The 26480-nt window shown below is 40.0% G+C and overlaps 1 protein-coding gene across 3 annotated transcripts in view; it reads left to right on the top strand.

Annotated features, from left to right (window-relative positions):
* Positions 1-26480, top strand: part of LARGE1 (LARGE xylosyl- and glucuronyltransferase 1) — a 207523-nt gene that overhangs the window by 39408 nt on the left and 141635 nt on the right. For all 3 annotated transcript variants that reach the window (XM_086468604.1, XM_086468598.1, XM_086468590.1), the window contains exons 2-3: positions 15968-16269; positions 22501-22583. In XM_086468604.1, the coding sequence (XP_086324730.1) occupies positions 15968-16269; positions 22501-22583 (385 nt within the window). The remainder of the gene's footprint in view (positions 1-15967; positions 16270-22500; positions 22584-26480) is intronic.

Here is a 26480-nt window from a genome sequence, read left to right as displayed (position 1 = left end):
TTTTTCATCATGACAGATCATGTTTTTTTCAGCTTTCTCCTGCAGAGATGAAAATGAGATCTTACTGCAAAGGAAACAAACAAGCAAAAAGCACTGATGTTTTCTCATATAACTCCAAGATTTGACTTTCCAATAAATCTAAAATATTGCAAGACTTTAAATACGATTTTAAGAACTGGAAATACTGAACACAGGCAGCAAATTCTTTGCTCACTCTTACATCTTGTGTGCTTCTTAATGTTCCAAGTTGGAACAAGATTTAATAACTGTCACATAATAGTAGAGTAGAGTAGACCTATGTGGTCTTTAGGCAAGTCTGAAATTTTACTTCCCCTGTTGATCGGATTCAGTCAAATTATTCATGAAAAGACAGAGAAGCATTGTCTGACAGCATTTACGATAAATATTTGTGCTCATCAAATAGGAAACTAAATCGTTTCCATAGAAGGTGCTAGTATAAGGTGCTAGTATGAATTTTAAATACATACCTGGTGAAATTACAGTTTCTTAAAGAACGTAAGACTGTCTCTCAAAACATAAGGAATCAAATTTGCATGTCCTGCCAAGTGGAGTTTTACCATAAGGGACAAAATACGTATTATATACTGATAGAAACATAGAATTTTCTTCAGAGGAGCACATGCATTTAGAGCTGGTATATGTTGTAATGATAGTTAAAATCAGAAGAAAGCGTAATTTAAAATGTTGACTTGATAGTAATACACAATAAAGTATTCTTATTCTATTGTCTGCCTGTTTTTCCTGAGCAGATGATGATTTAGAAGGGAGGAGGCAGTGTTTTCTTGTTTTCTGTAAGGGTACGTATTGCAGCAGCCTGTTCTCAGAGGCAAAAGGGTGAAGTAAGCACTGTCCTTCTATCATTCACTCCTCAACCTTATCCTGTGTCAGTTCTTAACAGCTGATTCCTGTGTCTAAATTAGTTCAAATTAATACAGAGTATGTAACTAAAAATAATGATTAATATCCTTCCCTTTTCCTGGAACAAGATGGGAGTAGATGGGAAGGGAAGCTACTTTTTTATTATTATTATTTTCTCTTGTTGTTTCTTCTTTAGCTTGAACTTTAAAGGACTTTAACAGTTGCAGCATTTTTTTAATGTAGCCTAACTATTGTTTTTTTCTATGTCTAGTTGTTCTTTAGGCATCAAGTGTGTTGGTTGTGTGTTTTTAATATGAAACAATTTTGATCAAGTCTCCACCTATTCCTCTTAGACTTGAAGATACCAAAGAATATTTCAAATTATAGAAATGAATAAATCTATAATTAAACTAACAAAGGAAAATTGATAGATATTTTAATGAATTTCTGTCAACAGAAATAATGGGTAATTGCGAGACTGTAACTGACCACTACTGGGGGGGGTTGACCCTGACCAAAATGCCAGGTGCCCACCAAAGCCACTCTATCACTCCCCTCCTTAACTGGACAAGGGAGAGAAAAAAAAAATAACAACAGGCTTGTGGGGTTGAAATAAGGACAGGGAGATCACTCAACATTTACCGTCACAGGCAAAACAGACTCGACTGAAGGGAAATGTAATTTATTACCAATTAACTGAGAGAGGAGTAATGAGAAATAAAAGCAAATCTTAAAACACCTTCCCCCCACCCCTCCCTCCTTTCCCGGGCTTAACTTTGATCCCGATTTTTCTCCCTCCTCCCCTCCAGCGGCACAGGGGGGAAAACAGGGGATGGGGGTTGGGGTCAGTTCATCACACTGTTGTTATCTGCCGCTTCTTCCTCCTCAGGGGGAGGACTCCTCACACATTTCCCCTGCTCCAATGTGGGGTCCCCATCATGGGAGAAAGTCCTCCATGACTTCTCCAACGTGAGTCTTCCCACGGGTTCAGTTCTTCATGAACTGCTCCAACGTGGGTCTCCTTCATGGTGTGCAGTCCTTCAGGAGCCGACTGCTCCAGCGTGAGCCCCCTCATGGGGTCACTAGCAGCAAACCTGCTCCAGCGTGGGCTTCTCTCTCTCCACGGGCCACAGGTCCTGCCAGGAGCCTGCTCCGGTGCAGGCTTCCCACGGGGTCACAGCTTCCTTCAGGCATCCACCTACTCCGGCGTGGGGGCCCTCCACGGGGTGTAGGCAGTCATCTGCTCCACCGCCCATGGGCTGCAGGGGGACAGCCTGCCTCACCGTGGTCTTCACCACAGGCCGCAGAGGAATCGCTGCTGTGGTGCCTGGAGCATCTCCTCCCCCTCCTTCTTCACTGACCTTGGTGTCTGCAGGATGTTTCTCTCACATATTCTCACCCCTCTCACTCGCTGCAATTACTGCTGCGCAACAACTTTTTCACTCTCTTAAACACGTTATCACAGAGGCGAAAAACGCTGTCGCTGATTGGCTCGGCCTTGGCCAGCGGCAGGTCTGTCTTAAAGCCGGCTGGCATTGGCTATATCCGACATAGGGGAAACTTCTAGCAACTTCATACAGAAGCCACCCCTGTAACCCCCCCGCTACCAAAACCTTGGCACGCAGACACGTTACAACTACACACAAACCCATTTACTCCTAAACACGATACAAGACTATTTGTAAATGCCCCCATCTTCATTTTCCCTTTACCCAGAACACAAAAGCTTGTCATAGACATCAGTCAGTTCATAGTACATGTCACTGTAGAAAGCCTGTGGCCATCAGCCCTGATCACAGGCTACCTAACAAAAGCATCATTAAAAATGCCATGCTGTAGTATTTAGCTTGTACTGATTAAAGAGGTCTTTCCCACAGTATATTCTACTTTTGAGAGAAATTCCTGGAGATAATGGAAACTTGGAAAGCAAGAGATCTATCTGAAAAAAAAAAAAAAAGAGAAAAACGTTTATTTAAATCCAGGCAGATCCCACGAATATTCAGCACGACTGCCCTGATTGAGTAAAGGAACCTTATATTAGAATGGTAAGTAAGCATGTTAGTGGGGCTTAACCTCAGTGTCATCTTACACAAGAATAGGCATATTCTTTAAGATCCTTATTTAGGATCTTAAACATACATTAAAGTGTTTCTGTGCTTTGGAGCAGAAATGTGAATTAGTCTCAAAGATATACCCCATCTGTTACAAGACAAAATCTTAGTAGGTAGAACATGTAAATCTTGCTGTTAGTTGATGATATTTAACCTTAATAAACTTGTGCCTGCTCAAAAATTAAAATTTTCATTTGCTTGCTGCACAGGAAGCTTTGCAGGTTTGTGATGGGGCACAGGGGATATGGCCCTCATTCTGACCTACCACCGTACAGCAGTGTGTACATTTATGGTACAACATAAAAATGACTAACACCACCATCCTGTATGCATGCAGAGTGTCATGAGATATTAGACCTATGCTTGTTTCCATCAGTCACTTCAGTTTTACCTTTGATTCACTTGAAATAGGATTATGTTTCTGATATACTGTCTTTACTTTTGTAACAAAACAAGAATATCATAAAGAAGAATAATTTCCTCATGTTTTGTAAGAAACCTAGGTCACCGATTGAGATGAAATCTATATCTACCTGATATAAAATCAGTTCTGTACATACTTGTATCTTTGTAGAAGGAACATCTCTAATATATTAAAGCTAAAGATTTTTTAAAAGGTAAATGTTAAGTAAGTTAATGCAAAAAACAGATTCCATATTAGATGTCAATGGAGTCTGGTCATCAAAAATAGATTGTAGTGCTGGGGTAGATATCTGGCCACACTGAAGCTAGTTCTGAAACCACTGTTGATTTGCATGGGATTTAATGAGAACTAATAGTATATTTTCTAGTTTGTTTTAATTTCTTTACTCCCTGTTGTATCTGTTATGGGGTTTGGAGATTTTATGTAGAAAAGTATTATTTTATCAAACACAATATATTGGCCAGCTGTGGCTTTCGGTTTTCAGGGAAGAAAATGTGAAAATCTATTTAAGATTCCACTGCACTATATGGACAACTCATTGCTGTTCAATGTAATTATAGCTTTTGCAAATAATCTAACTAGTTGTCTTTAGCTAATTTGTGAACTGTTGTTCTAGGTTTTTTTTTTAATATTATTACATTTTTTTATATCTACTATTTTAAAATGCTGTGTGTTTCATTTCTGATGTCACAGCCATGACGTAACCTACCATCTGCATCACTGCTGTGATGGTTTTTTCTCTGCAAAATGTGTTAGAAATTTTGCTGTATATAGTACATGACGATCTGTTATGACATTTTTCTTCATGAGGAGGAGGGGAAACGAACTCATGAGTTATTTTATCTCTTGCATAAGTGAAGATAAATGTCATAACACTGATCAGCCTTCATGTGTTCTGAATGTGAGGTTATTTGCATTTTCCCCTCACTATTCTTCAGGACTGAAGTGGCTGAAATGACAGGTGCAGCAAATGAAAAGTGCTGAGAATGTGTGGGGAAAATAGAAGACTCAATACTGAAAGATATTAATAATTTATGCACTGCTACGTCATCAATGAAATAACACTGATGTTATTTCTTAACATTATATTAAACTAGAAATACAAACTTGCAATATTTCTGTCTGCATGTGGAATCTTGAGGTACATTTAGAAAGAAGATAGATCATTGTTCGGAAAATGTGTCTTTGCTACTTGCCTTTATATATATGTGTTCATATCTGTTGTTGTTGGCTAGAGCTCTATAAGATTTGAAGGTTCTTACAGATCTGGTTCCTGCTGAGGAAGAAATGGTGTGGTGCAGAATTTGGATTTTTTTGTTTGCTTACTTATTTATCCTTGAACAATCCGTGATGCTCAGTCAGTATTCAGACAATCTCCCTTTCCAGGAGCCTCAATCAAAATACCAGCACATGGTTGTCTGCTGTCATCTCTGTGCCAAGGGAGATTAAGGGATATAACATACTTTCCAGCAGGTTTCAGCAGCACCAACCAGCCTGAACTAATACTGCAACATTTCTGTAGGTGGGTTAAAAATCAGCTTTTGAGATTGTGTGTGACAGTGCTACCAGGTGACTTCTAGCAATATACATAAAATTTGCTATAGCCAAATTTTAAACTATCAATTGAGAGCCTAAATGCTGGCTTTCAGAGGGGCTGACCACCTGCATTCCCTTAAACATCCTTTTTTCAACCCATCTCTCATGTTTAACCAAAGCCAAACTCTGTCATCTTTTGCTTTACTGTTCGCTGCTGTCTGATAAAAAAACATTCGAATCTTAATAGTAAGCCTGTGATGGACTCTTAAACCAAAGTGGTACAGTAGCCACATGGGGGCAGGTAGTCATGTTACAGATTCTATAAATATCTTCCCAATTCTTTTCCACGTTTACTTATCCCTAAAGCAGATGTGCCTGTGAACTCCTCTGGTATTAAGCAGAACTGGGCATGCCTTGTCTGTCATGTAATAATGAAAACGTGAAGAACTGCACACTTAAATGTAATCTACACATCTTGTGTATTTATTTGTATTCTTGGTACCACAGTTAACCAGGAGGGCATGGCTATATGACTGATGGCCAAGAAACACATTCAGGAAATGAAGTTCTGATCTGGAGAAAGTGAGATGAGAAAAGGCTAAACAGATAACCACATAATGATATTCAATATTCCTTTGGAGGAGGGGACCACATCTGGAGGTCACTAGGAATTAATGGGCCGAATCTGTCCACTGGGGTTTCTGCATATCTTCTAAGGTGACCAGGCTGTTTTGTCACAGAGTAGTTAGACATTTTTCAGGTCGTAAGGAAGCTTAGCTAAATATTTCAAGGAATATGCAAAACTGTCTCATATTATTCTTATTGGAGATACTCTGGTTGAAATGAATAGTTGCATTTTTCTTGTTATGGAGGGTTAGGACTGGTTTTTGCTTTAGCTTGTAGATGTCAGTATGTGTAAGTGCATTTCTTCTGAATGGTTGGCCTGATGAGGGTAAGGAAAGAGATGCAAAACAGACCCTCTTGCCCAGGTTCCCTGAATCCAAGTGCTGTACAATCAGGAAATGCATTATAGCATCCATTGTTGCTTCAGCAGGGAAAGCGTGCTTTACATATGCAAATACTGCTCAGAAGTTTAACTTAATAATTATCAGCTGGAGTCTCTATTGATGAGCAGCTGAGGCTAATCATCAGCAACAGAATCTGAATTAACTACTACTAGGCTTTGATTGAGCATACTTGTCTCATGCTTGTGGTTACTGTGGCAATTGTAGAAACCTATAGGTATTTTTATAATCTTTTCTAAGCTTATAGATATTTATTTCTTGTACTTTCTGTACTCTTAAAAAACACTGTAAAATGCTGTATTTTAGACTCTTCCCCTTCCTGTCTCTTCCACAGTGTTTTACTGAGCAGCAGCGAACATAGAAGAGTTTCAGTCTTTTACATCCCAGTGCCATGAATGATAGCCACAGTACTGTGTCCAGCTGCATGGATGCGTTTGGGCACATGCTTTACCTTAGAGAGCTGTAATGACTGCCTGCTGTTGATTACATATTCTGCTGTATCAGAACCTCAGAAGTTACCTTAACTCACACCTTAGCTCACACCTGAACATAGAGAAATCTCTGGGGATGAGATATCCAAATGGTTAATGACAAAAAGAGATGCAGCTCCTCCATAGGAAATCTTCAGATTAACAGATCCCATTGTCTTCCCTCCCACTCCTACTGTACACCAGGGGAATTCAGCTGGCTACAAATACTTACCCTGCAGATATCATTCATATGCCTTTTCGTAAGCGTGCTTTATTATTCATATCACACTCCTACAGTCCCTCCACAGCTTCCCTTCTAATTATTCCCTGCTTGCCCATTCCTATGAATAACCAGTGGCATTCACCCACATTCTGCCATTTAAGACAGTTAGTAGTCCGTCCTACTATGAATTGGATTTCTTGTTTTCCAGGAGGTGCCACGATTTATTTAAATTCATCTGGATTGTAACTCTGAAGATTTATAATTGAGTTGCAGAAGGTTTCAGCTTCAGGGCACAGACACCCACTAGACAGTGGTTTGTCTTTTCCCCCATAGTGGAGGTGGTAGCAGGGAATGCTTCAGGGCAGAGGCAATCAGGCTAGCTCAAATCAGCTCCACTGACTGCTTAAACTGAGTTGCATGCTTTGCACTGCAGGAGGTAAGAAGTGTTGTGTGACCCTTTGGTCAGCTAAGCTGTGGGAATGGTGACCTCTAACTGAATGGTGATAACGTCTGCAACTGATCTAAAAGGGGTCATTTATTTGTGCCCCCCAAGTGACCACTGCTAATTGTGATGTGGTTGTTGATGACAAAAAGTCAATGCTAAGTGATGGCTGGTCATGGGCTCTGTAGAGAAGTGCTTCTACCAAAAAACCTACTAGCAGCACCTCTGAGCCTGGTTAGGGTGGTGAAGGACAGAAGGGGTGTTGACCCTCTTCTCCTGTTAGGGGATTGTCTGCAGTATGCTTGCAGAGCATGTTGTAGGAGTTTTCCCTGCAATATCCATTTGGTGTCTGAACATTTGAGTCTTCCTAGCTGTCTCACTGGCAGTCTTTACCTGCATGTGAAGCTTTTGAAGAGACAGAGAATATCCCTCTGGCTTTGTGGAGAAAAAGCTTCCTTTTCTCCTCTTTCTCCTCCCTTTCCCCAACTGCTACAGAAGTGATTTGCCAAAAAATCAGCTTCTTTACAGGAATGGGGCTTGGAGAAAATAACAATTCATCAAGAGCACAGATGGCTTATTTAGAATCTAATAGGTATTAAAACATTATTTTCCCCAGGCCTTACTTCTGATATTGATAACGTGTTATCTTTGCCAAGTTCCCTTCTTGATAACATGTTATCTTCATGAAGCCAAGTCCCTGATAAAGTCTTATTTTCACTCAGTGCTTACTCTGATAAGACGTTATTTTCTTACATCTCCACTCCCAATGGAAAGGGGAGAAACGTTATTTTTAGTCCTTTTCTTGGAGAGGCTTATATTTTGCCAAGGCAATGCAAAGCAGGGAAAGAAAGAGTAAGAAGTCAACAGAAGAAAGAAAAAAAAAAGTCATTGTATTCTAGACAAGGAAATGAGCAAATAATTTTAAGACTTATGGGCTCCTGTTTTAAGTTTGCTAATAATCTAACAGTCATAACATTAGCTAATAAGCTAATATTTCATTTGAAAAAGCAAACTATTAAAAAGAACCACATCCATTTTCAGGAAAGATGTATGATACGTTTAGATTTTCTTTCCCTCTTTCTTCCTGCATTCTGTTACTACATGCCTTTTCTTTACCTAGAGTCTTTTACTGTTTACCATCCCTATTATCTTTGTTAGAATTGTCAGAATTACATTCACTCAGCCAACACATAAATGGCTCTCTGCAGCTATGCAATGTTATGCCATCATTGACAGTACAATTGATAACTCTTTCCGAGACACAACCCCTTTCTCATTTTGTGTGCAGAGCAAATGCAGCAGTGAGGTGAGTAGTTCTTGGACCACTCCGTTTAGTTAATTAAAGAGACTGGAACCTTCCAAGTCAGGGGAGTGTAGAGAGAAAAGAGAGAGCTTTGTAGTTTATGAAGTTGAATCTGCCCTGGAAATTTGTTTCTGTCTCTACTGCTGATTTCATTACATGATACTTATAAAACAAAGATATTACAAGTGACTGCTAACTATTTTTTGGCATTTTCTGGGTTTCCAGCTTGCAGACTCTTGCATTACAGAAATGTTAAGCGTCTACTGGTGCATATGCAGGTGATGAGGTCTGTCCTCTGAACAAATGCAGAAAAGGTGCTTATTTGTTGAAAAACTACATCAGAACCATCTCATTTGTGCATCCAAAAGTGATATTTTCTTTTGGCATTAATGACTCCGAACTTCTCTACCTGACCTTTAAAGAGGTACCACATTTCCTTCAAATAACTTTGAAAAATAAGTCACTGGTCCCTGTGCATTCAGGTATTATAGTGATGAGCATCATAGGCCAATGGGGGACTAAATAAATCTTTTTTCAGAGCAGGGTGTGTGTGGTCACAAACTGAATAATGAGCTGAAACAAGCTACTGAACAGCTGTGAGCAGCATCCATCCTGTGCACGCAGTAATGCCAAGGTTCTTTGGAAATAAAGTGGTGATAATGCAATTAATGATTCTGCCATCAGGCACTAGGGAAGGACAGCAAAATTGGACATAAGGCCTTCATTCTCACATTTCCAAACTTCTGAGTGTTTGACTTTTGTTGTGGGTTGACCTTGGCTGGATACCAGGTGCCCACCAAACTGCTCTATCACTCGCACTCCTCAGCTGGACAGGAGAGACAGGCTTGTGGGTCGAGATAAGGACAGGGAGAGATCACTCAGCAGTTACCATTATGGGCAAAACAGGCTTGACTTGGGGAAATTAGTGTAATGTATTGCCAACGAAAATCCGAGTAGGGTAATGAGAAATAAAACCAAATCTTAAAAGACCTCCCCCCCACCCTTCCCTTCTTCCTGGGCTCAACTTCACTCCAAATTTTTCCACCTCCTCCTCTAGAGCAGTGCAGGGGGATGGGGAATGGGGGTTGTGGTCAGTTTATCACACATTGTCTCTCCGCTTCTTCCTCCTCACACTCTTCCCCTGCTCCAGTGTGGTGTCCCTCCCACAGGCTCCAGTTCTTCATTAACTTCTCCAGTGTGGGTCCATTCCACAGGGTGCAGTCCTTCAGGAGCAGTGGGTCCCGCACAGGGTCACAACTCCTGCCAGCAAATCTGCTCCAGCATGTACTCTTCTCTCCACAGGGTCCACGGGTCCTGCCAGGAGCTTGCTCTAGCGCAGGCTTCCCACAGGGTCACAGCCTCCTTTGGGCATCCACCTGCTCTAGCGTGGGGACCTCCACGCGGTCTAGGCAGATACCTGCTCCACTGTGGACCTCTGTGGGCTGCAGGGGGACAGCCTGCCTCACCATAGTCTTCACCAGGGGCTGCAGGGGAATCTTTGCTCCGGTGCTTGAGCACCTCCTCCTGTTCCTTCTTCACTGCCCTTGGTGTCTGCAAAGTTGTTCCTCTCACATATTCTCACTCCTCTCTTCTGGCTGCTGTTATGCTGCAGTTTTTCGCTCTTCTTAAATACGTTGTGACAGAGGTGCTACAACCATCGCTGATGGGCTCAGCCTTGGCCAGCGGTAGGTCCATCTTGGAGCCAGCTGGCATTGGCTCTTTTGGACATAAGAGGAAGCTTCTCACAGAAGCCACCTCTGTAGCTGCCCACTACCAAAACCTTGCCACACAAACCCAATACACTTCACAAACCTGATGTTCTGTGAGTGTAGGGGTTTTGTGTACAATATGTTTAATTTCTGAATGCACTGGTTGTAGAGGGCTATTTTGTTCAAGGAAAGGACAGTGGGAAGGCGTCTCCCTGTGTATGAGCAGCAGGCAATAACGTGGTGATTTAAGTAAGGCTGGCCTGCAGTGGAATTGACTGGTTCAGGTTTGGGTTCAATAAAAGATGTTAGCATGTGCTTAAGTACCATTAACAGCACTGGAAATGAACATAGATTTAGCACTTAAAGGAGATACTGAAGTGCCTAAGTGCAATTACTATCGCCTGAGTCCAAGGCTGATGGTTGATTGGCGTCTCATGTGGAAACAGTCTCTTCTTACCAATGAACATGGAATTTAGCACATATGTTGTCTGTGCCAAATCCCAAGAAGGGTTTGTGCTTAATACTGATGGGAGCAGCTTTTCTGTCAGAGCTGAGGGAACTTGTTTGGGCAGTATGGAAAGGCTTGGTTGTCATTTCTTGTGCTGTCTCTGCCTAGTGGACATCAGCCTTTAGTGTTCTTACTGTGACATCTTTCAATGGCACAACTTTTTGCCACTAAAACTCGGAAGCATAAGCTCATCATTGTCTCATGTCACATTAGAATAAAGAAGTTGTGTTCACAGATCTGGAGTAAATTGCTTAGACTATATTCCACTATTAAGATGGTTATTTGGGCAAGGTTTTTTACTTCCAGCTGAGATCACACTGCAGGGAATCACAGAAAGGTGTCAGGGAAAAAAATGCCTTGGTGAGTGTGGGAATAGGCACCTTGGGATACCTTAGCACATACTCGTGGTGGTATATATCTTGAAGTACCAAACTGTTAACAAAAAGAACTTCATTCATAGCTGCCTGTGTAACCAATACCTACCAGAGCATCCAGCTGAGCAGAGGTGCATGAAGTACTAAGGTGTTAGGTGATTAAAGCTGAGCTAGAGCTCCAAAAGAAAAGCGATAGTTTATCTTCTTCCACAGAGCTTTCATGTCTCCGTAGTCCTGACTGCAGTCTTCCTGTTTTCCTTTTCCCTTAATGTCCATGGAGTTCTCCACAATGGTCTTTATGGGGAAAAAAAAAATTGTGGAAGGAACTTCAAATTATTTTGCATGTGGCTTTAACAGGGGGAAATTCATGAGGGTGGTTGCCTGCTATCCCAGTTTTTGCTGCAGAATGTTGGCTTTTAGTTAAAAGTGTTATACTGCTAGTCCTCAAAGAGTGCGCTGTTAATGTGAATTTTCAAATGTGAACAAATGTGAAATGGAGGAGTGGTATTTTCTTGTATCTGTAGTCAGACAGACTGAAGCATTATCTGTGAGTAGCAGAATTTCCTCTTATCTTAGAGGCAGCCTAGAGTTTGCTGTCATCAGTTAATTCATTATAAAGGCATTACATGCTATTAGTCAGGGGATGAATAATAGCTAAAACACATAGAAACCTCTAGACCTTGTAAAGATGCCAAAACCGGAGTAGTTTGCACTTAAGATAGCAAAAGAAAAAAAAAAAATTAAGGAAAAAAATCCCACAACATGCTACATTAACTTGCCTGCCTCAGTTAATTCCTAACAAAATTTTAAGCATTTGAGTCCAGATCCAGCTCTTCTGACAAACTCCGGATCCCAGCTTCTGTACTTATTTTCTCCTCTGGATCAGGATGAATTTTTCTTTCTTACGCTCTGCTTCTTTCTCCCTTATCCAGTCCTGCAGTTAACCTTTGGCCAAGCTTTGTTTTCTCTGTGGCTCTTTCCCCAGCAAGCTTCCAATGCTGCTGCGTCCTTTTCGGGACCGTGACCTCGCCAAGTCTGATAACTACAAACCTAGGAACTTGGTGTTAATGCTTACCCTTTAGATTTGGTTTGTTAGACAATTCCACCGCTTCAGTCCCTCTCCTTACAGATAAATTACCCTGGATTGCTTTCTATAGGCTTTATTTCTTCCAGTGTCTTAAGGTGCTCTGCTTGAGTAAGGTTTAATGAAATCTCTTAGCTTAAATAAAGGTGACTCCACATATGCAGAAGCATTCAATAATCATAGAATTCATAACTTGCATATTGTCAGGTATTCTGAATTGTTGGACCTACTATGATGATAAGTCATTGAATGCTGTCAACCATGAAATAAATGTTGAGGTTTGTATTTGGGTTTTGTTTTGTGGACAGTGGAATTTTGTAGGTAATTTTTATTTCGTTGGTACAGTTGTATTAGCATAGAAAGTCTAGAGTAAAAGGCTTGACACAGATAGAAAAAAAATTAAATCTGAGATTGACAAGGCCCAAAAATAGAGCAATAACCCCAAATAAAGAATAAAAAATATTATCTTTATTATTATTTATTACACCATTCAAAAGTGTACTATTTGCTTCAAAGCACAGCAATGTTCCTTGCAGTGTTACCTAGGAGATCTTTTGTCCCATAGTCACACAGACCTCGTTATGTGTTATGTTATTTTATTTTGATTTAGACTAGATAAAAAATGCCTAGGCATCAACTCAGAGCACTCTGCTAGTTACTTAAAACTATAAAACTCAAGTGCAGTGCAATCAGTTTAACTCTTCTACCAAGCAGCACACACAGTAAATCAAGTATTAGTGGTCCCTTCAATTAGTCCACTTACTCCTTCAAAGATGACGTGAAACACACAGTCCTTGCATTGCCTTGAAAACTGACAGGAAGCAGATCAGGGTAGCAAGTGTTGCTGTTTGCCTACTAGGCAGTAGCTCCCAAGAGACATTTTGGCATGTCTCTGTGTTCACTGAAGTAAAAATATCTTCACATGTCCAGTCTGGTAATAGGACTAAACCAAATAGTACCTTGCTACCAGCCTTTTCAACCTCAGATGTGCAAAAATTATGAGCTAGGCCATCTCAACATTTATGATAAAAATTACTTGATTTCTGAGACTTAAGATCAAACTTAGTTTGCTTTTGATTTTATACTTTTATTTGAAATGGGTCCTGGAATTGTCGCATTATCGTTTGCAGCAGGGAGTTGGGGTGTTACAAATATACTAAATACATCAAGATACACCTGATAATGATAATCTGCAATATTAGTAACAAAACATGACTTGTCCAGCTGTACGAACCCTGAGGAGAACATCCCAGGAAATGTCTTGGACTTAGCACTTTGTAACAAAATATGGATAATTTTTATAGTGAATCAATACATTTCAACTAGTTATATATTTCAGATCAAGAAGCTAGCTGGTTGTATAATTCGTGACATGATTTCCTTACTACCTTTTACAAACCAGCAGAAATATGTGCTACTGAGAATGCAGTAGTGGAGTTTACTGGCGTTTAAAGCTAAGGCTGCATAAACACTGAGCTGGTCTCATTAGTTGCTGCAACTTCCAGTCTGAGGCAGTGAGGTGATATTTTCTTTCAGTCCCTTTCTCAGACTATGCTGTTTCTTCTAAATATTGTGTAGAAACAGTTCAACTGTTCTCATTAATATAGCTACAATTGTTCGAATGTATGAAATGGTATCTCTTTTGTTAATTTTTAATTTTGGCAAAGCAACATTTATGACCTATTGATTTATGTCCATAGAATAGCTAAAGAGATGTCTAATTTTTTTTTCCATATTTTGAAATTTTGATGAATGTTATTCTGAGATTTACTTCCATATCTTGCTGCCTTGTCTGGTAATTATTTGAGAAGGTATCAGAATCCAATGACAAGAATAGGAAGATGTAAGTAAGATCTATGTCACACTGGATATTCACCAAGTAGAGACTTAAAATTGCCAGTGAAGTCTTTGGCTAGATTTGTCTTGTAATTGTATGTCTGATGGTAACACAGGTTGGTTGTTGTGTGGGTGAGTAGGAGTGCTGTTTTTCTTTCTATCTAAAAGATATACTCTTGCTGTCCAGTAATAGGAATGCAATATAATCACATCCAAATGAGTTTTAGTCTTCCTAGCTCGGGTATCAGCAGCTGAGAAATAACACAATTTCAGTTCCATGCCTTCCAAGCTGGATGAAGAAAGATAACTCAGTATTCTGTTGCACTTCTAGTTGTAGCATGGGTCTGTCCTTAATGTTGACATTTCTCTATTGTTGCACCTATGATTTTCAGGATTTTCAAATCTGTCATTTAATTTTTAATAGCTATTTTCTTGAGTGTTCAAGAACCAATATATCAGTGGCCAAACCTCAGAATCTGTCTTGAGACATTTTTCAAGCTCAGATTTATCCATATGCTTTGCTAATGGTAAAAATAAAAAATTAGAAATTTTTTTCAGGAGAAAGACTGCAAGCAAATGCAAGATATTCTATCCAAAATGGCGTATTAAAACCAGGATAGCTATTTATATGGCTAACAGGAGGTGTGTACGCCTGTATAACTCAGCAATGGAAATTAGAATTGAAGTTTTGATTTCTATAGCTGTTTTTTCATGAACTCAGTTTAGAGGACTGCTCACCATTCGTATAAATATGAAACAATGGAAGAGAACATGCAAGAAGCAGATCTTTATAGCAGGGAGATAGTTTTGAGTCAAAGGTGAGAAATGTACTTGTTAAACAGAACTGCTAAACAGTAACTGTATGATTTCCATTTTCTAAACCACTCAAAGGGACTCTGCGTTGGGAAAACTATTAAATAGCAGACTTTTTTTTTTTTTTTTTGATACATGCAGGTAGAAAGTTGTTTTAGAGAAATACTTTAGTGTCAGGTACTCGTGTATTTTCACTATAAGAGAGTGTCTTGCTAATTACGCCACTGGATAACTCTCACTGTCTTTTGCTTTGTTTGAATTTGGTTTCAATTGAATATTTTTGAACAGTAGTTAGTTCGATGGTTTCTTACTGCCTTTCAAGCATTTGTACTCTGTGTGTATATATATCTCTTTGAATTATGTGAAAGTATGTCTCCTTTGAAAACACATCAGCTGCATCCCTATTTGCTCCCTTAAAATTTGGTAGCAATAATGTACTGGGAATGTGTTGCAATTGTTGTCTATGTTTATGGACCTTGGTTTCGGGTTAATTTACCTTTTTTATACTTTATGCCAAGCTAATTTTTTAATGCTGTTTTGAACAAAGGAGATGCCTTCTGAAAATGTGAAAATGAAGTGGTTTATATTTCTGGAATATAACTTTTCAGTTAAAAGTGTTGAATTGAACCATTTTGCTTTTTTCAAAATTCCCTTGTCTTTTTCAGCCAAAAATACTTTCCAGAATTTGACCCACATGTATATTGACTGTTTCTGTCCTTCTGAACCTCTTAGTTCTCAGCAAGCACATAATACTGTGTTGCTAAATAAAAACCATCTGCTCCTCACATGTGAATCAGCTGGAGCTGCTGTTTGGCACAAAATGGTAACCAAAATGCTGTAGCTTGACTGTGGAGGAAATGGGAAATAGGAAAATTATTTTGTCTTGCATACATTTCTAAAATATATTTAACTATGTATTAATTGCCTTTGAATTAAATCCTTCTGTTCTTGTCTGTCTTCCCAGACTAGAGACTGGCAAGCAGCCCTATCCAGAACAAAAGAAACACATGCTTATCTTTTAGTGTGGTTTTAAAATTAGTAGGACCTGTAGCTCATAGAACTTCAGCATTTGTCAAAGTTTACCATGCACTTAAACGCTGCCTTGAAGTGCCAAGTCTGCGTAAAACGTGGCTGATTTGAAATGCGTCCCAGCCTCACGATGCTGACATTAAAGGAAAATGCAACTTCAAGTATATTCTGACAGAAGTGTTTCGTTTCCTTCGTTTGCAGATGGGAAGCCAGTGTCTCTGTCTCCACTTGAATCCCAGCCCCACAGTCCTCGGTACACGGCGTCGAGCCAGCGGGAGCGTGAGAGCTTGGAAGTCCGCATGCGGGAGGTGGAGGAGGAGAACCGCGTGCTTCGCAAGCAGCTCAGCCTGGCACAGAGTCGCAGCCCCTCGCACCACCGTGGCAATCACTCCAAAACTTACTCCATGGAAGAGGGGACAGGCGACAGTGAGAGCCTGCGGGCTGGCATTGTGGCGGGGAATAGCTCTGAGTGTGGGCAGCAACCAGCAGTGGAAAAATGTGAGGTAAATAAAAAAAGGGAATGTGCCAGAAATAAAGCTTGATAGATTTGATCCTTTAAGGACATTGCGGATCCGTCTCCACCCCCCTGAAACTTTCTGCTCAGAAAACAGACTCTTAAAGGACTACTGGGCACAACGTTTTAGATAATTTTTAATTATTCTTTTTTTAAAAAAAACTTGAAAACATTTACTCATCTGAATATCTTTTGAGTTATTATTTGATCAGAGCTTTTTCTTTTTCATTCTTGTGTCCCCAAACCTGGTGTAAAAATCAAAGCCTTGTTCCAAGCTGACTTCAGTACACCTGTGCTGATAAAGACCTGTGGCAAACTGACCCCGTGTGTTTCTAAATTAAAGTACCACAGTGCTTCAAAAAGCCTTATTCTTTTGTTTGTGCATCTATACTAGAACATTTCAGCGTTTACCATTAATTAAATTGTAGCTTATGGAGCCAGCCTGTGCTTTTGAGTCACTTTCAGGAGCATGTCTGGATGCTATTGTGGAACTGTCTGCTTTGTGTGAGCTGTGCACAAGAGGTGTGGCTAGCTGCAGGGAACAGGAGATCTGTTTCAAAGAAGGTTTTGGGGGGTTGTTTTCGTTTGGTTTTCCACATTTTATGCCAGTGGTTTTGTGGATGTCATCCAGCTATTTAGTTGTCAGACATCTGAATGATGACAGCTCCGAATATGGATAGATCCAAAACAGAAAGTCTTGCTTAAAGGCCTTGTGCCAATCCCAGCTGGTGAAGATATCAGAAGTAACTTTCTCCATTTATTTCTACAAAGAGGGTAATACCGTTATCACCTTTTATCTTGCTTTCTGCCACTGGGAAGATAAAAGTTGAAAGAAAGTAAGTGGGAGAGAAAAAGAACTCTTAATTATCTCTTCAGATAAAGTTTATTTAATGGGCAAATATCAAATACCATTTAAAAATGAATTATTGCTTTCCATGGACATCTTTGTCCATCAGTGTGGAAAAAAGGAATGAACATTATTTTAGGGAGAGGGAAAAGCAGGAGTCTGTTTTTCATTTTCCCTCCTCCTGATAATGAGGGTTTGATTTTCCTCCCTGTGAGCATTTTGGCATTTCTTTTAATAAGGGAAGGTTCAGGCCATCAATAAACAAACCTCACTTCTCTCTTGTTATCATGCCAAGGAGTGATGAGCTGAATCTCAGTTCTTGGTTGTTCAGTGTACCAGCCAGTTTGGGACACAAAACCAGCAGCTTAAAGGAGGAATGGTTTAAGTGGCCTTTTAGTTTATAATGTGTTTTGCCAATAAATTAACTTGCTCAGTGGGGTTTAGCATTGTGCTAGAGGCAATGGTTATATAAAATAGTAAACCTCACTTTATTTGCCATCCCCCTATCTCACCGCACGCTATTTTGATAATGAAATAGCTTTTTCTTCTTTTTTCTTAAGGAATTCACTCAGTAATTCAGTAACAGCAGTGGAAGTTAAAATTAAACTTCCTTATTATCAGATTTGCCAGGGGTCTCATCGTTTATCCTATTATTGTAGATTCTGTTTCCGTGTTTGTGTGAGTGGTATCTTGTCCCTATTCACCCTACTTTTTCGGTGTTTCAGAGGTGTAAATTAAATCTTGTTTAGCTTCTGAGCCTGGAATGTATCCCAGCAAAAGTCAACAACTTGGGTAGAAAAAGACAAGGGTCCTGAGAAGAAGACTGGGTCTCTGGGTGAGATGAAGAGAGCTAGGAATAGGTTGTTTTTTTCACTGAGTCAGTTCTTTGAGATTTACTGAGGGTAATAGTTCAGAATCTCATTTGGGATGATCTTCTGTGATGATTAAAATATTTGAAAATGCAGTTACAATTAATAAGCATTAAATCTCTGATAAGGTGTAACCTTTATTATGATAATAATTGTGATCTGTATCAAACACTAGTGGGTTTGTTGCATTCCAGCCACCACTTCCTACTGTGTTGCATCACAGCGTTGCTCTTCTGATATTATAAAATGGACTAGCATTATATTGCAAGAAAAAATAGGAGTTCTAACCAAGAGCCTTCTCCCTGGACCGAGCAGATCCCTGTCATGCCTTCCCAGTAGGAGGCAATTTTAACACAAATCTTGGAAATATAAGTAAGTGTAGACCTTAGATGTAGACACAAATAACAGGCTTCAGAAAGAAAGTGTAATGCCAATAGAAGCTAACAGAATTATATGAGTCTTTTTTATGAAGTTATCCCAGTATCTTTCCAGCTTGTGCCTCCATAACTTGGCATTTAGTTTGAATTAAGTGTGCATTTATAAATATTTTTTAAAGAGGTTATATATTAGAAAATGGTTAATTAGCAGTATAGCATTTAGTAGGTTAGCAGAATACTTAACATTTGAAGCATTTTTACATTGTATTGTTACTATTCTCAATGGTGTTGCTCAATAGGATTAAGCGTGTAGTGCTCCAGAACCAGGAAAAACAGGCCACCACCACCTTAAGCACTATGACACATGAAAAGCAGATGCTGCCTGCCTCTGGGAACCATTTGTAGCATATTTACCTTTTTGTAACATGTTTATTAATATCTCTTAATGACATTCAGCAGTTATTTATGAAGAATTAAGTAAGTGCAATGGAAGGCCTCGCTAGTACTAGTGGAAAATTATTGAAGTATGAACTGCTTTACTTAAGATTATTTTTAGCTTGAAGTTTCCTAATGTCAGTATTTTACCGTTCCAAAAAGTAGTGAAGAGGAAAAAAAATAACATCCGTTTATCTAGGCACCTTATACTCCTCATCAGCATGGTATCTAAGGCCCAGTTCTTCACATGGTTTTGGATATTTTCTTCCCATTAATGTTACCCCTGAATGGATTTACATGAAATACTACTTTCAGAAACAGTTTTTCCTGGTCCGTAGTGGCTAAAGTAATGGTTTCTAAACTATGTTAGCATGCACTTTGCTATTATTTAAACTCCCTTTCCTATAGAAGCTTAACTTCCTTGAATGCCTTGAAATACCTGGGCCTGAGTGCTCCCTAAACTATTTAAAATAAAAAATAGTTCTCGTTGTGTACCTGATCCCCAACCTGTGGGAAGAACAGCGTGATTAACTTCCATAGTGTTTTGATTACCTATTCATATCTGTATGTATAAACAGAGGAAGAATTCATTGAGTCTGGAAAGCAAGATGCATCATCATTTAATCTGTTGCTGCAATGAATTCCATTGTCTAAAAGCAGCTCCACTGAATGGCCTGCGTCCAGACTTCTTGCAATGTCTGCTAGTGATGAGCATGTATATCATTCAATTTAAAAAGAGCATTGTAGGAAGATGGACACTTTCAAGGAGCTCAGTTTAGTCCCACAGTGACTTCTGAATATCCAGGCTAGAGTATTAACAACTAGAATTATCATGGATTGTAAATAGTGAGGAGCACGTGTAGCATGCAGAGCCTTGGGGTGAGGTGTTTGGAGGGACACACTGAACCAAGCAGGCAGGCTGCCACATTTTGTGGAAGTTGGAGAATTCTTTGCTTATGTGGCTTCACTCCTAGGTGTTAGCTGCAGTCATCGAGTCCGGAGTTTGTGTGTATCACAGTGGCCAGCTCTGGTGGTATGTGGATACAATCTTCTAGCCATCTGCAGATGGAAAATGAGAAGTTTGAGAGCACTGTGACGCTGCTGACCGATTTCATAATCTGGAAGCTGATGCTTACAGTAGTATACTCAGGAGGATGCAAGTTCTTTGAAGTACTTCCTTCTTCCGGCCACTATTGCCCTGTCTTGCCAGGATTTGGCTACAGCCAGCTGATCTCTATCCAAACATGTATTTGGAACAAGCATGGAGAAAACTGAAAATAAAACTTTTTTCGTTAGGATGCAAACATCTGCAGTCCGTTCAGACTGGTGTCCTGGTTTGAGACCAAACCTCATGTTTGCTTATCTGTTTTCCCACTGACTTTGTTTAACAGTTAAACAATGAGAGGAAAGTGCCTCAAGAAAAAGAGAGGAACAAAACGAGTCTTGCAGTGTGCTGTGGGCAAAAAATTTGGAAAAAAAGGACTAGGTTTCCATTCTCTTTGAGGATTATTGCTCTTTCCTGTAGCTGATAGCAGGCAGAAATAGAAGTGATATGTAGTATCAAACACTGCAGAGAGGCTGAGCAGAAGGTATATGGATGCCTGTGTCTCTGAACTGGAGAAGGACATTCAGAAGAACAGCAACTGGTGTCTTCTCACTGTGCCCTGGCTGAAACAGCATGCAAGACAACGGCACATGCTAGAAGACAGCAAGGAAAGTATGCTTTTATTTTGAAAGAAACTGATTTAGGAAAAGGAGAACAGATGTGGGCTGATTCTGAGGAGGGTTTACTGTGGAGAGAGGGGCTGTGAGGAGAGCTTTTCTGGCAAGTAGAGGTAGCATAAAATGATGTTGACAGTGATATGACAGTGCTATTCTGTCAAAACCCATAAAATGTTTGTGTCTGGTCCAGTGTCTTCAGGTGAAGTGTTTAAAGCAGGCATGAAACTATTCTCATTTATTTTGATTTTAATTGGCATTGAAGGGAAGGATCTTAGGTCTTCCAAAAGCCTGAGAAAGATCAGGTGGCAACCAGAGAGGAGGCAGTGCGTGCACTGTCAGGAATCTGTGCACCACAGGAGCCCATGCCCATAAGTATGGTACAAACCACTGCTGTAGTAAAAGTTGTTAATAAGCAGCCACTGTTCTCCCCTATTGTTACCACAAGAGAGAAACACAATCAATTTTTGCAAAGCGCTGAGCATGCTAAACTCCCATTGACTTTAACATAAATTTAAAGCGCTGAATACTTCACAGAGCTGTTGCCAAAATGTACTGCAATATCTTTTCTTTCTCACACCTTTCTGGACAGACAGTTGCCTTATTAATTCAAGACCTCTTAAAACCTCAGATCTTCAATGTGCCTCAGCTTGTGAGATGCGCTAGGGCTGGAGGCAGCTGCGATTTTCATGTGGGGGCTGCACAATGGCACAGCCAATTGGCAATTATATGTTTCAAATTGTGCCCTGTACCAGGTGATGTTAATGGATGGGGCTATGGTCTCTTTAGATGTGCCCAACACATGCCACCTCTTGTGTAAATCTGCTTCTGTTACAAGCCAGAGTTTGGGAATCTATGACTATGTGAGGAGGCAGAATTCCTCATTTATTCTCTGCGTAGTGGGCTTTCTGTGGAAAATGAGAGCTGTGTGTGTGAGAAACCAGCAAACCAAGCTTCAAATGGAAGCCAAATGAGGCTTCCCTGCAGTTTCACAGCTGTGTCCCAAATCGCAGCTTTGTGCTGCCAGCATCGTGAACTCTCCTTCATTTCTGTGATAACTAAGAAACAGAAAAATATGGAAGCTGGAGTCAAAACTTGCTAAGATTAATTTTCTTTTGTCCCCAGGGAGTAGCAGTGGCTAATTTTAAAACCTGAGAAGAGTAACTTAACAGCATTCCTCAAATTATTACTTACTACCTAAATAATAATGACTAGTAGCGCCTTTTCAATTTTCCCTTCCCTCTTAAAGAGATGAGTAAACCTCTGCCTCATATTAAAAGGGAGGTAAGAAGGCACAGAAGTGATAATTTACCAAGGTGCTGGGGTGGGGGAAATGTGTGTGTGGGGTTGTATTTAACTTCACATTAACACTGCCCAATACAGCCCACACTGGTAGTCACAGGCAGGGAAGGTACTACCTGCCTTCACAGCTCATGTCCTGTCTTATCACTGGGATGCACCCAGCCCCTGGCAAACCAGTTGTCCCACTCATGCTCGATCCATCAGAGCTTGTTTTCCCTCTCCTTAGCAGCTGTCCTTAAGACAGAAATAACGCAAAATTTCTAAGAGCATGTCTGCTTCTAATTATCAGGCATAATTTTAAACTTCAGTTCAGAAGGTTAAAATGTCTGCATGTTTGTGTACTCGGAATTTTGTATGCTGCTAAATGGGTATGTGTGTGTGTACACACGCACACACATAGGCTCTTAGCTAATAAATGCAATTCTGTTCAGACATCTGATGTAATTTAGGGCTAGTAATGACTTCGGAATGATGATGGTGTTATAACTCAATTAAGATGTTTTTAACAAACTGCCTCAAGTGGGCTGCAAACAGCTGCGAAACACCCACTCAAACCTTTAACAGTCACCACACTAAATAATAGCACTGTCATGTGCGTGCTCTCCTTAATGAATGATAGAACACAGGAGCAGGCTTTAATTTTTGTTCTTTTTATTCCTTTTCTCCCACAGACCATCCACGTTGCCATTGTTTGTGCAGGGTACAATGCCAGTCGGGATGTTGTCACACTTGTCAAGTCTGTCTTATTTCACAGGTAAAGGTAGCTTTCTTTTCTTGTATATTGTCTATCTGAGTATGGCTAAATAAGCTCTTTTTACATTTACTATCTTACTTCAAAAGAAAGTCAGATTCCCTTCCCTGGTTGCTTTTTCTTTGGAAGGAAGGAAGCACAAAATTTATGACCACCACAAACAGATTAACTTGTGTAAAGATTTCTACAGTGATTTGGAGGGATCAGAGATTCACCTGCTACTGTTGTTGCATTTTGGGAATAGGGACAGTATCTATCTGGACTGTAAAGTGTCTGCATGCTCCTGAATGTTGTAAAATAATAACAATAGTAATAACAGCATTATTACTAGCCTATTTCTGGTAGCAGTTTATGGCACAGGTGTAGATGGTAATTTGAAAACAATACACATAAATACACACTAGTTAATTGACTATCCCAGCTTCCCACTTAGACATACGTTTTTCAAAGTAAACCTGTTACTATGGTGAGTATTACTTCATTAAGTCAGATTATTTATTCTGGTTTTGGAATCACAGAATCACGGTAGAGGTTGGAAGGAACCTCTGGAGATCATCTAGTCCAACCCCCCTGCTAAAGCAGGTTCACCTAGAGCGGGTCACACAGGACTGCATCCAGGCAGGGTTTGAATATCTCCAGAGAAGGAGACTCCACAACCTCCCTGGGCAGCCTGTTCCAGTGCTCTGCCACCCTTAATGTAAAGTTTTTCCTCATATTGAGGCGGAACTTTCTGTGCTCCAGTTTGTTCCTGTTGCCCCTTGTCTTGTCACTGCACACAACTGAGAAGAGCCTGGCCCCGTCCTCTTGACACCCGCCCGTTAGATATTTGTAAGCGTTGGTAAGGTCTACTCTCAGTCTTCTCCAGGCTAAAGAGCCCCAGGTCTCTCAGTCTCTCTTCATAGGAGAGATGCTTCAGCCCCCTTATCATCTTCATAGGCCTCTGCTGGACTCTCTCCAGTAGTTTCCTGTCCCTCTTGAGCTGGGGAGCCCAGAACTGGGCACAGTACTCCAGATGTGGCCTCCCCAGGGCAGAGTAGAGGGGGAGAATAACCTCCCTCGAGCTGCTGGCCACACTCTTCTTAATGCACCCCAGGATGCCATAGGGGCTACTTGCAGCCCCTCAGAAGACTTTGCAACCTAGTTTTAAAACATGGAGCACGGTTAGATCCCAAAATTGAGAGGCATAAATGTACTCTGAAGTCAAAATAACCAATTCCCATAATAAACAGCAGCTCCAGAAAAAGAGAAATAGTATTAAACTGTGTGGGGGCATACGTGTGTATCCCTTGTCCAGTTCAGTAATGTCTCTTAGAGATGTTTTCCGACAGTGTTGCAGAAAGTGGATTACAATAGGGAAGTGATCAGACTGTTTGACTAAACCAGGACAAATAGACTAATAAAACATATGTATAGTATAAAGAGTTTATTAATGAGGTAGTTTCAATGTGCTGCTTTATATCGAATGATAATTTTATAACAGGGAGCATGACTCTTGCTCGTATCATGTGCTAATATCTTCTTACAGCTAGCTGGAGTGGGGCACTTCAGCCTCATACCTTGCTCCTTATGCGTGCCTCCAATACTCTGCTGGAACAGTCATTGTAGTCACTCCCTTACAGTGGTTTTAGTACACCATTTTAACTTTAACCCATTTTTTGTAAACTTCATAGAAGAATGTAAATGGTCACCTTGTACAATGTGGAAAAAAACTCAGTAAACATTGTTTAAGAGGTTGGGTAGAGAGCAGGTGGAAAGGGGAAATTCTCCAAAATATGAAAGCGACTTTCACTGTCAACACATAGTGTTTGCAAGTCTTTCCAGAAGTAGTGTGTTCATGCTAGATGAGGCCTAGGAGCAGAAAAACAGTGCTAAAATAAACATAACAAAAGCAAAACAACAGTAAAAACCTGTATCATGTTCTGTGCAGAATTTTTCAGAATGTTAAAATCCTGTTAAATTTTATTTCCAATTAGACTTCTGAATTATTCAGTGTAAACTGGCTTTATATTGCAAGGCTTTATATTGCAAGAACGTGGGGTGTTTTGTCTATTTTGATTGTGTTTCTAGGGAATTTCTTGCAAGTATGCATTTTTATGGTGACATGAGTTATCCTTGTGGTTAGCTTCTCACTGTTTTTCTCTCCTAGTACTTGCATCCGTTTTGAGAAGACTCTGATCTGTATGTTTCCAAATGTTCTGTAAATAATAGGAACTCACAGCTCAAAGGTTTAAACAGTCTTTCTGTGTTACGTAAAAGAAATGCTGTGTTTTACATAAGCCACTCATGCAAGCAATTAGCAAACTTATAAACAATTCTGCCATATAATGGCAGAATTCTGTAGTTTGGGAATATATTTAATTAAATATGAAACGAAAACAAAGAGAATTACAATGGTATTTCGAAGTCTGGTTGATTCTGCCCTTGTCAAGAACATATTTGCTGTTCAGCTAAGAGTACTGCTCATCTCAAAGGACAGGTGATCGAGATAAAGTCTAGTGTAGCTAATGAAACTTTAGTACAGTTAGTTACATTCAAGATAACCTATCTAGCTTTTTTGCTCAAAACATACTTCAAGACAAATCTAAGTCCATTCCTGCCTAGAACTAGCTTTCCTCATTAGACATTAAATGGTTCGCTAGAAAGGGAAGATGGTCTCAAAAAAGAGACAGAGCTTCTTACAGCTTCTTTCTTATCTTCTAGAAAACACAGGCTTCTTAAGCATCTGTTGATGCTATGGCTACATGGGCAGAGGGCCATGCCTCAGAAGTGCTCCTTTCTTGGATCTTTAGAGTGGCAATGGTGAAGAAGGCTGGAGAGTAAACAACAAACTCAGCTGAAAATTGATTTAGAACCAAGATTCCTTGCATCAGTTGCCACATGCAAACAATGTTATCTTGGAGACTAGTATGCACTTCAAAAATTATGATGATTGGAAAGAAGGCTTCTTTAGTTGCTAGGATCTATGTAATTGTAAGAATGAAGGATGGAAACAGGTCGTGATACTGCATTAAGAGCAACGAGTTAGGAGAGTTAGAGGTGGTTGGTTCAGATAGTGAATGCTTCATGACATCAGTAGCAAGTTCACCATCTGACTTGAGGGTCATCAGTGAAAACAGGCATGGAGATGTCCCTTCTTCTAATCCCTAGGTGTGCACCAAGGAATGAATCCTAGCTGGCATTGTCCAATAAGCCAAGCAAAACACACATTTGAAAGGACTGTATGTTTCCAGTAGAAGAGGAGTTTGCTTGTTCTATCCTAATCTCTAAAGTTAGGCTACTGATCCTTCATTTGTAGGATCACTGTTCAATCTCAAATACAGTTTTGAAAGAACAGAACAAACATGCCTCCAAATATACTGTCACAGAGATATTTTTTTCCTTTTTTGAAGTTTCTGATGATTGATATTGAACCAAACCTGATACAGCAGGTGAGAATTTGCCTGTTATAAGAGCGCAGGAGAGTGTGTTGCGTAACTGAAAGGCACTTGTGAAGAAATCGCTGCTGTTATTACATAGCCAGGCACAGTGGGTGTTCTTGGGCAGTTGTAGCAATTCACCTCAATCCTGCCCTGCAACACCCTGAATACAATCTACTGGTTAAATGACTGGCCCCTCAAAGCAATCACACTTAATATCCTCGCCTGTTCCTGCTGCACTTCACTTGGTGTTTGTTGCAAGAGCACTGATTTCAATGAATGTCTGGATTTTATGGAGGTGTCACGTGTTTTTATTAGCATTTCTGTCTAGTTTAGTAATTAAAGCATGGTTTAGCTGTGTGTTTTGATACAAAATGATGTACCTAGATTCACTACTTCCGTAGGGAATCCCTACTTCTCTTACAGAAAAATTCTGAGAAAAGAAGGACACGTCAGTCTAATCATCTTCCCTCCATGCATTAAC

The sequence above is a fragment of the Leptosomus discolor genome, chromosome 1 (genome assembly GCF_034619465.1).
Source record: "Leptosomus discolor isolate bLepDis1 chromosome 1, bLepDis1.hap2, whole genome shotgun sequence".
NCBI classification, from domain to species: domain Eukaryota; kingdom Metazoa; phylum Chordata; class Aves; order Leptosomiformes; family Leptosomidae; genus Leptosomus; species Leptosomus discolor.
The sequence above is the reverse complement of the archived record's forward strand: the minus strand, read 5'-3'. Positions and strand labels throughout refer to the sequence as shown.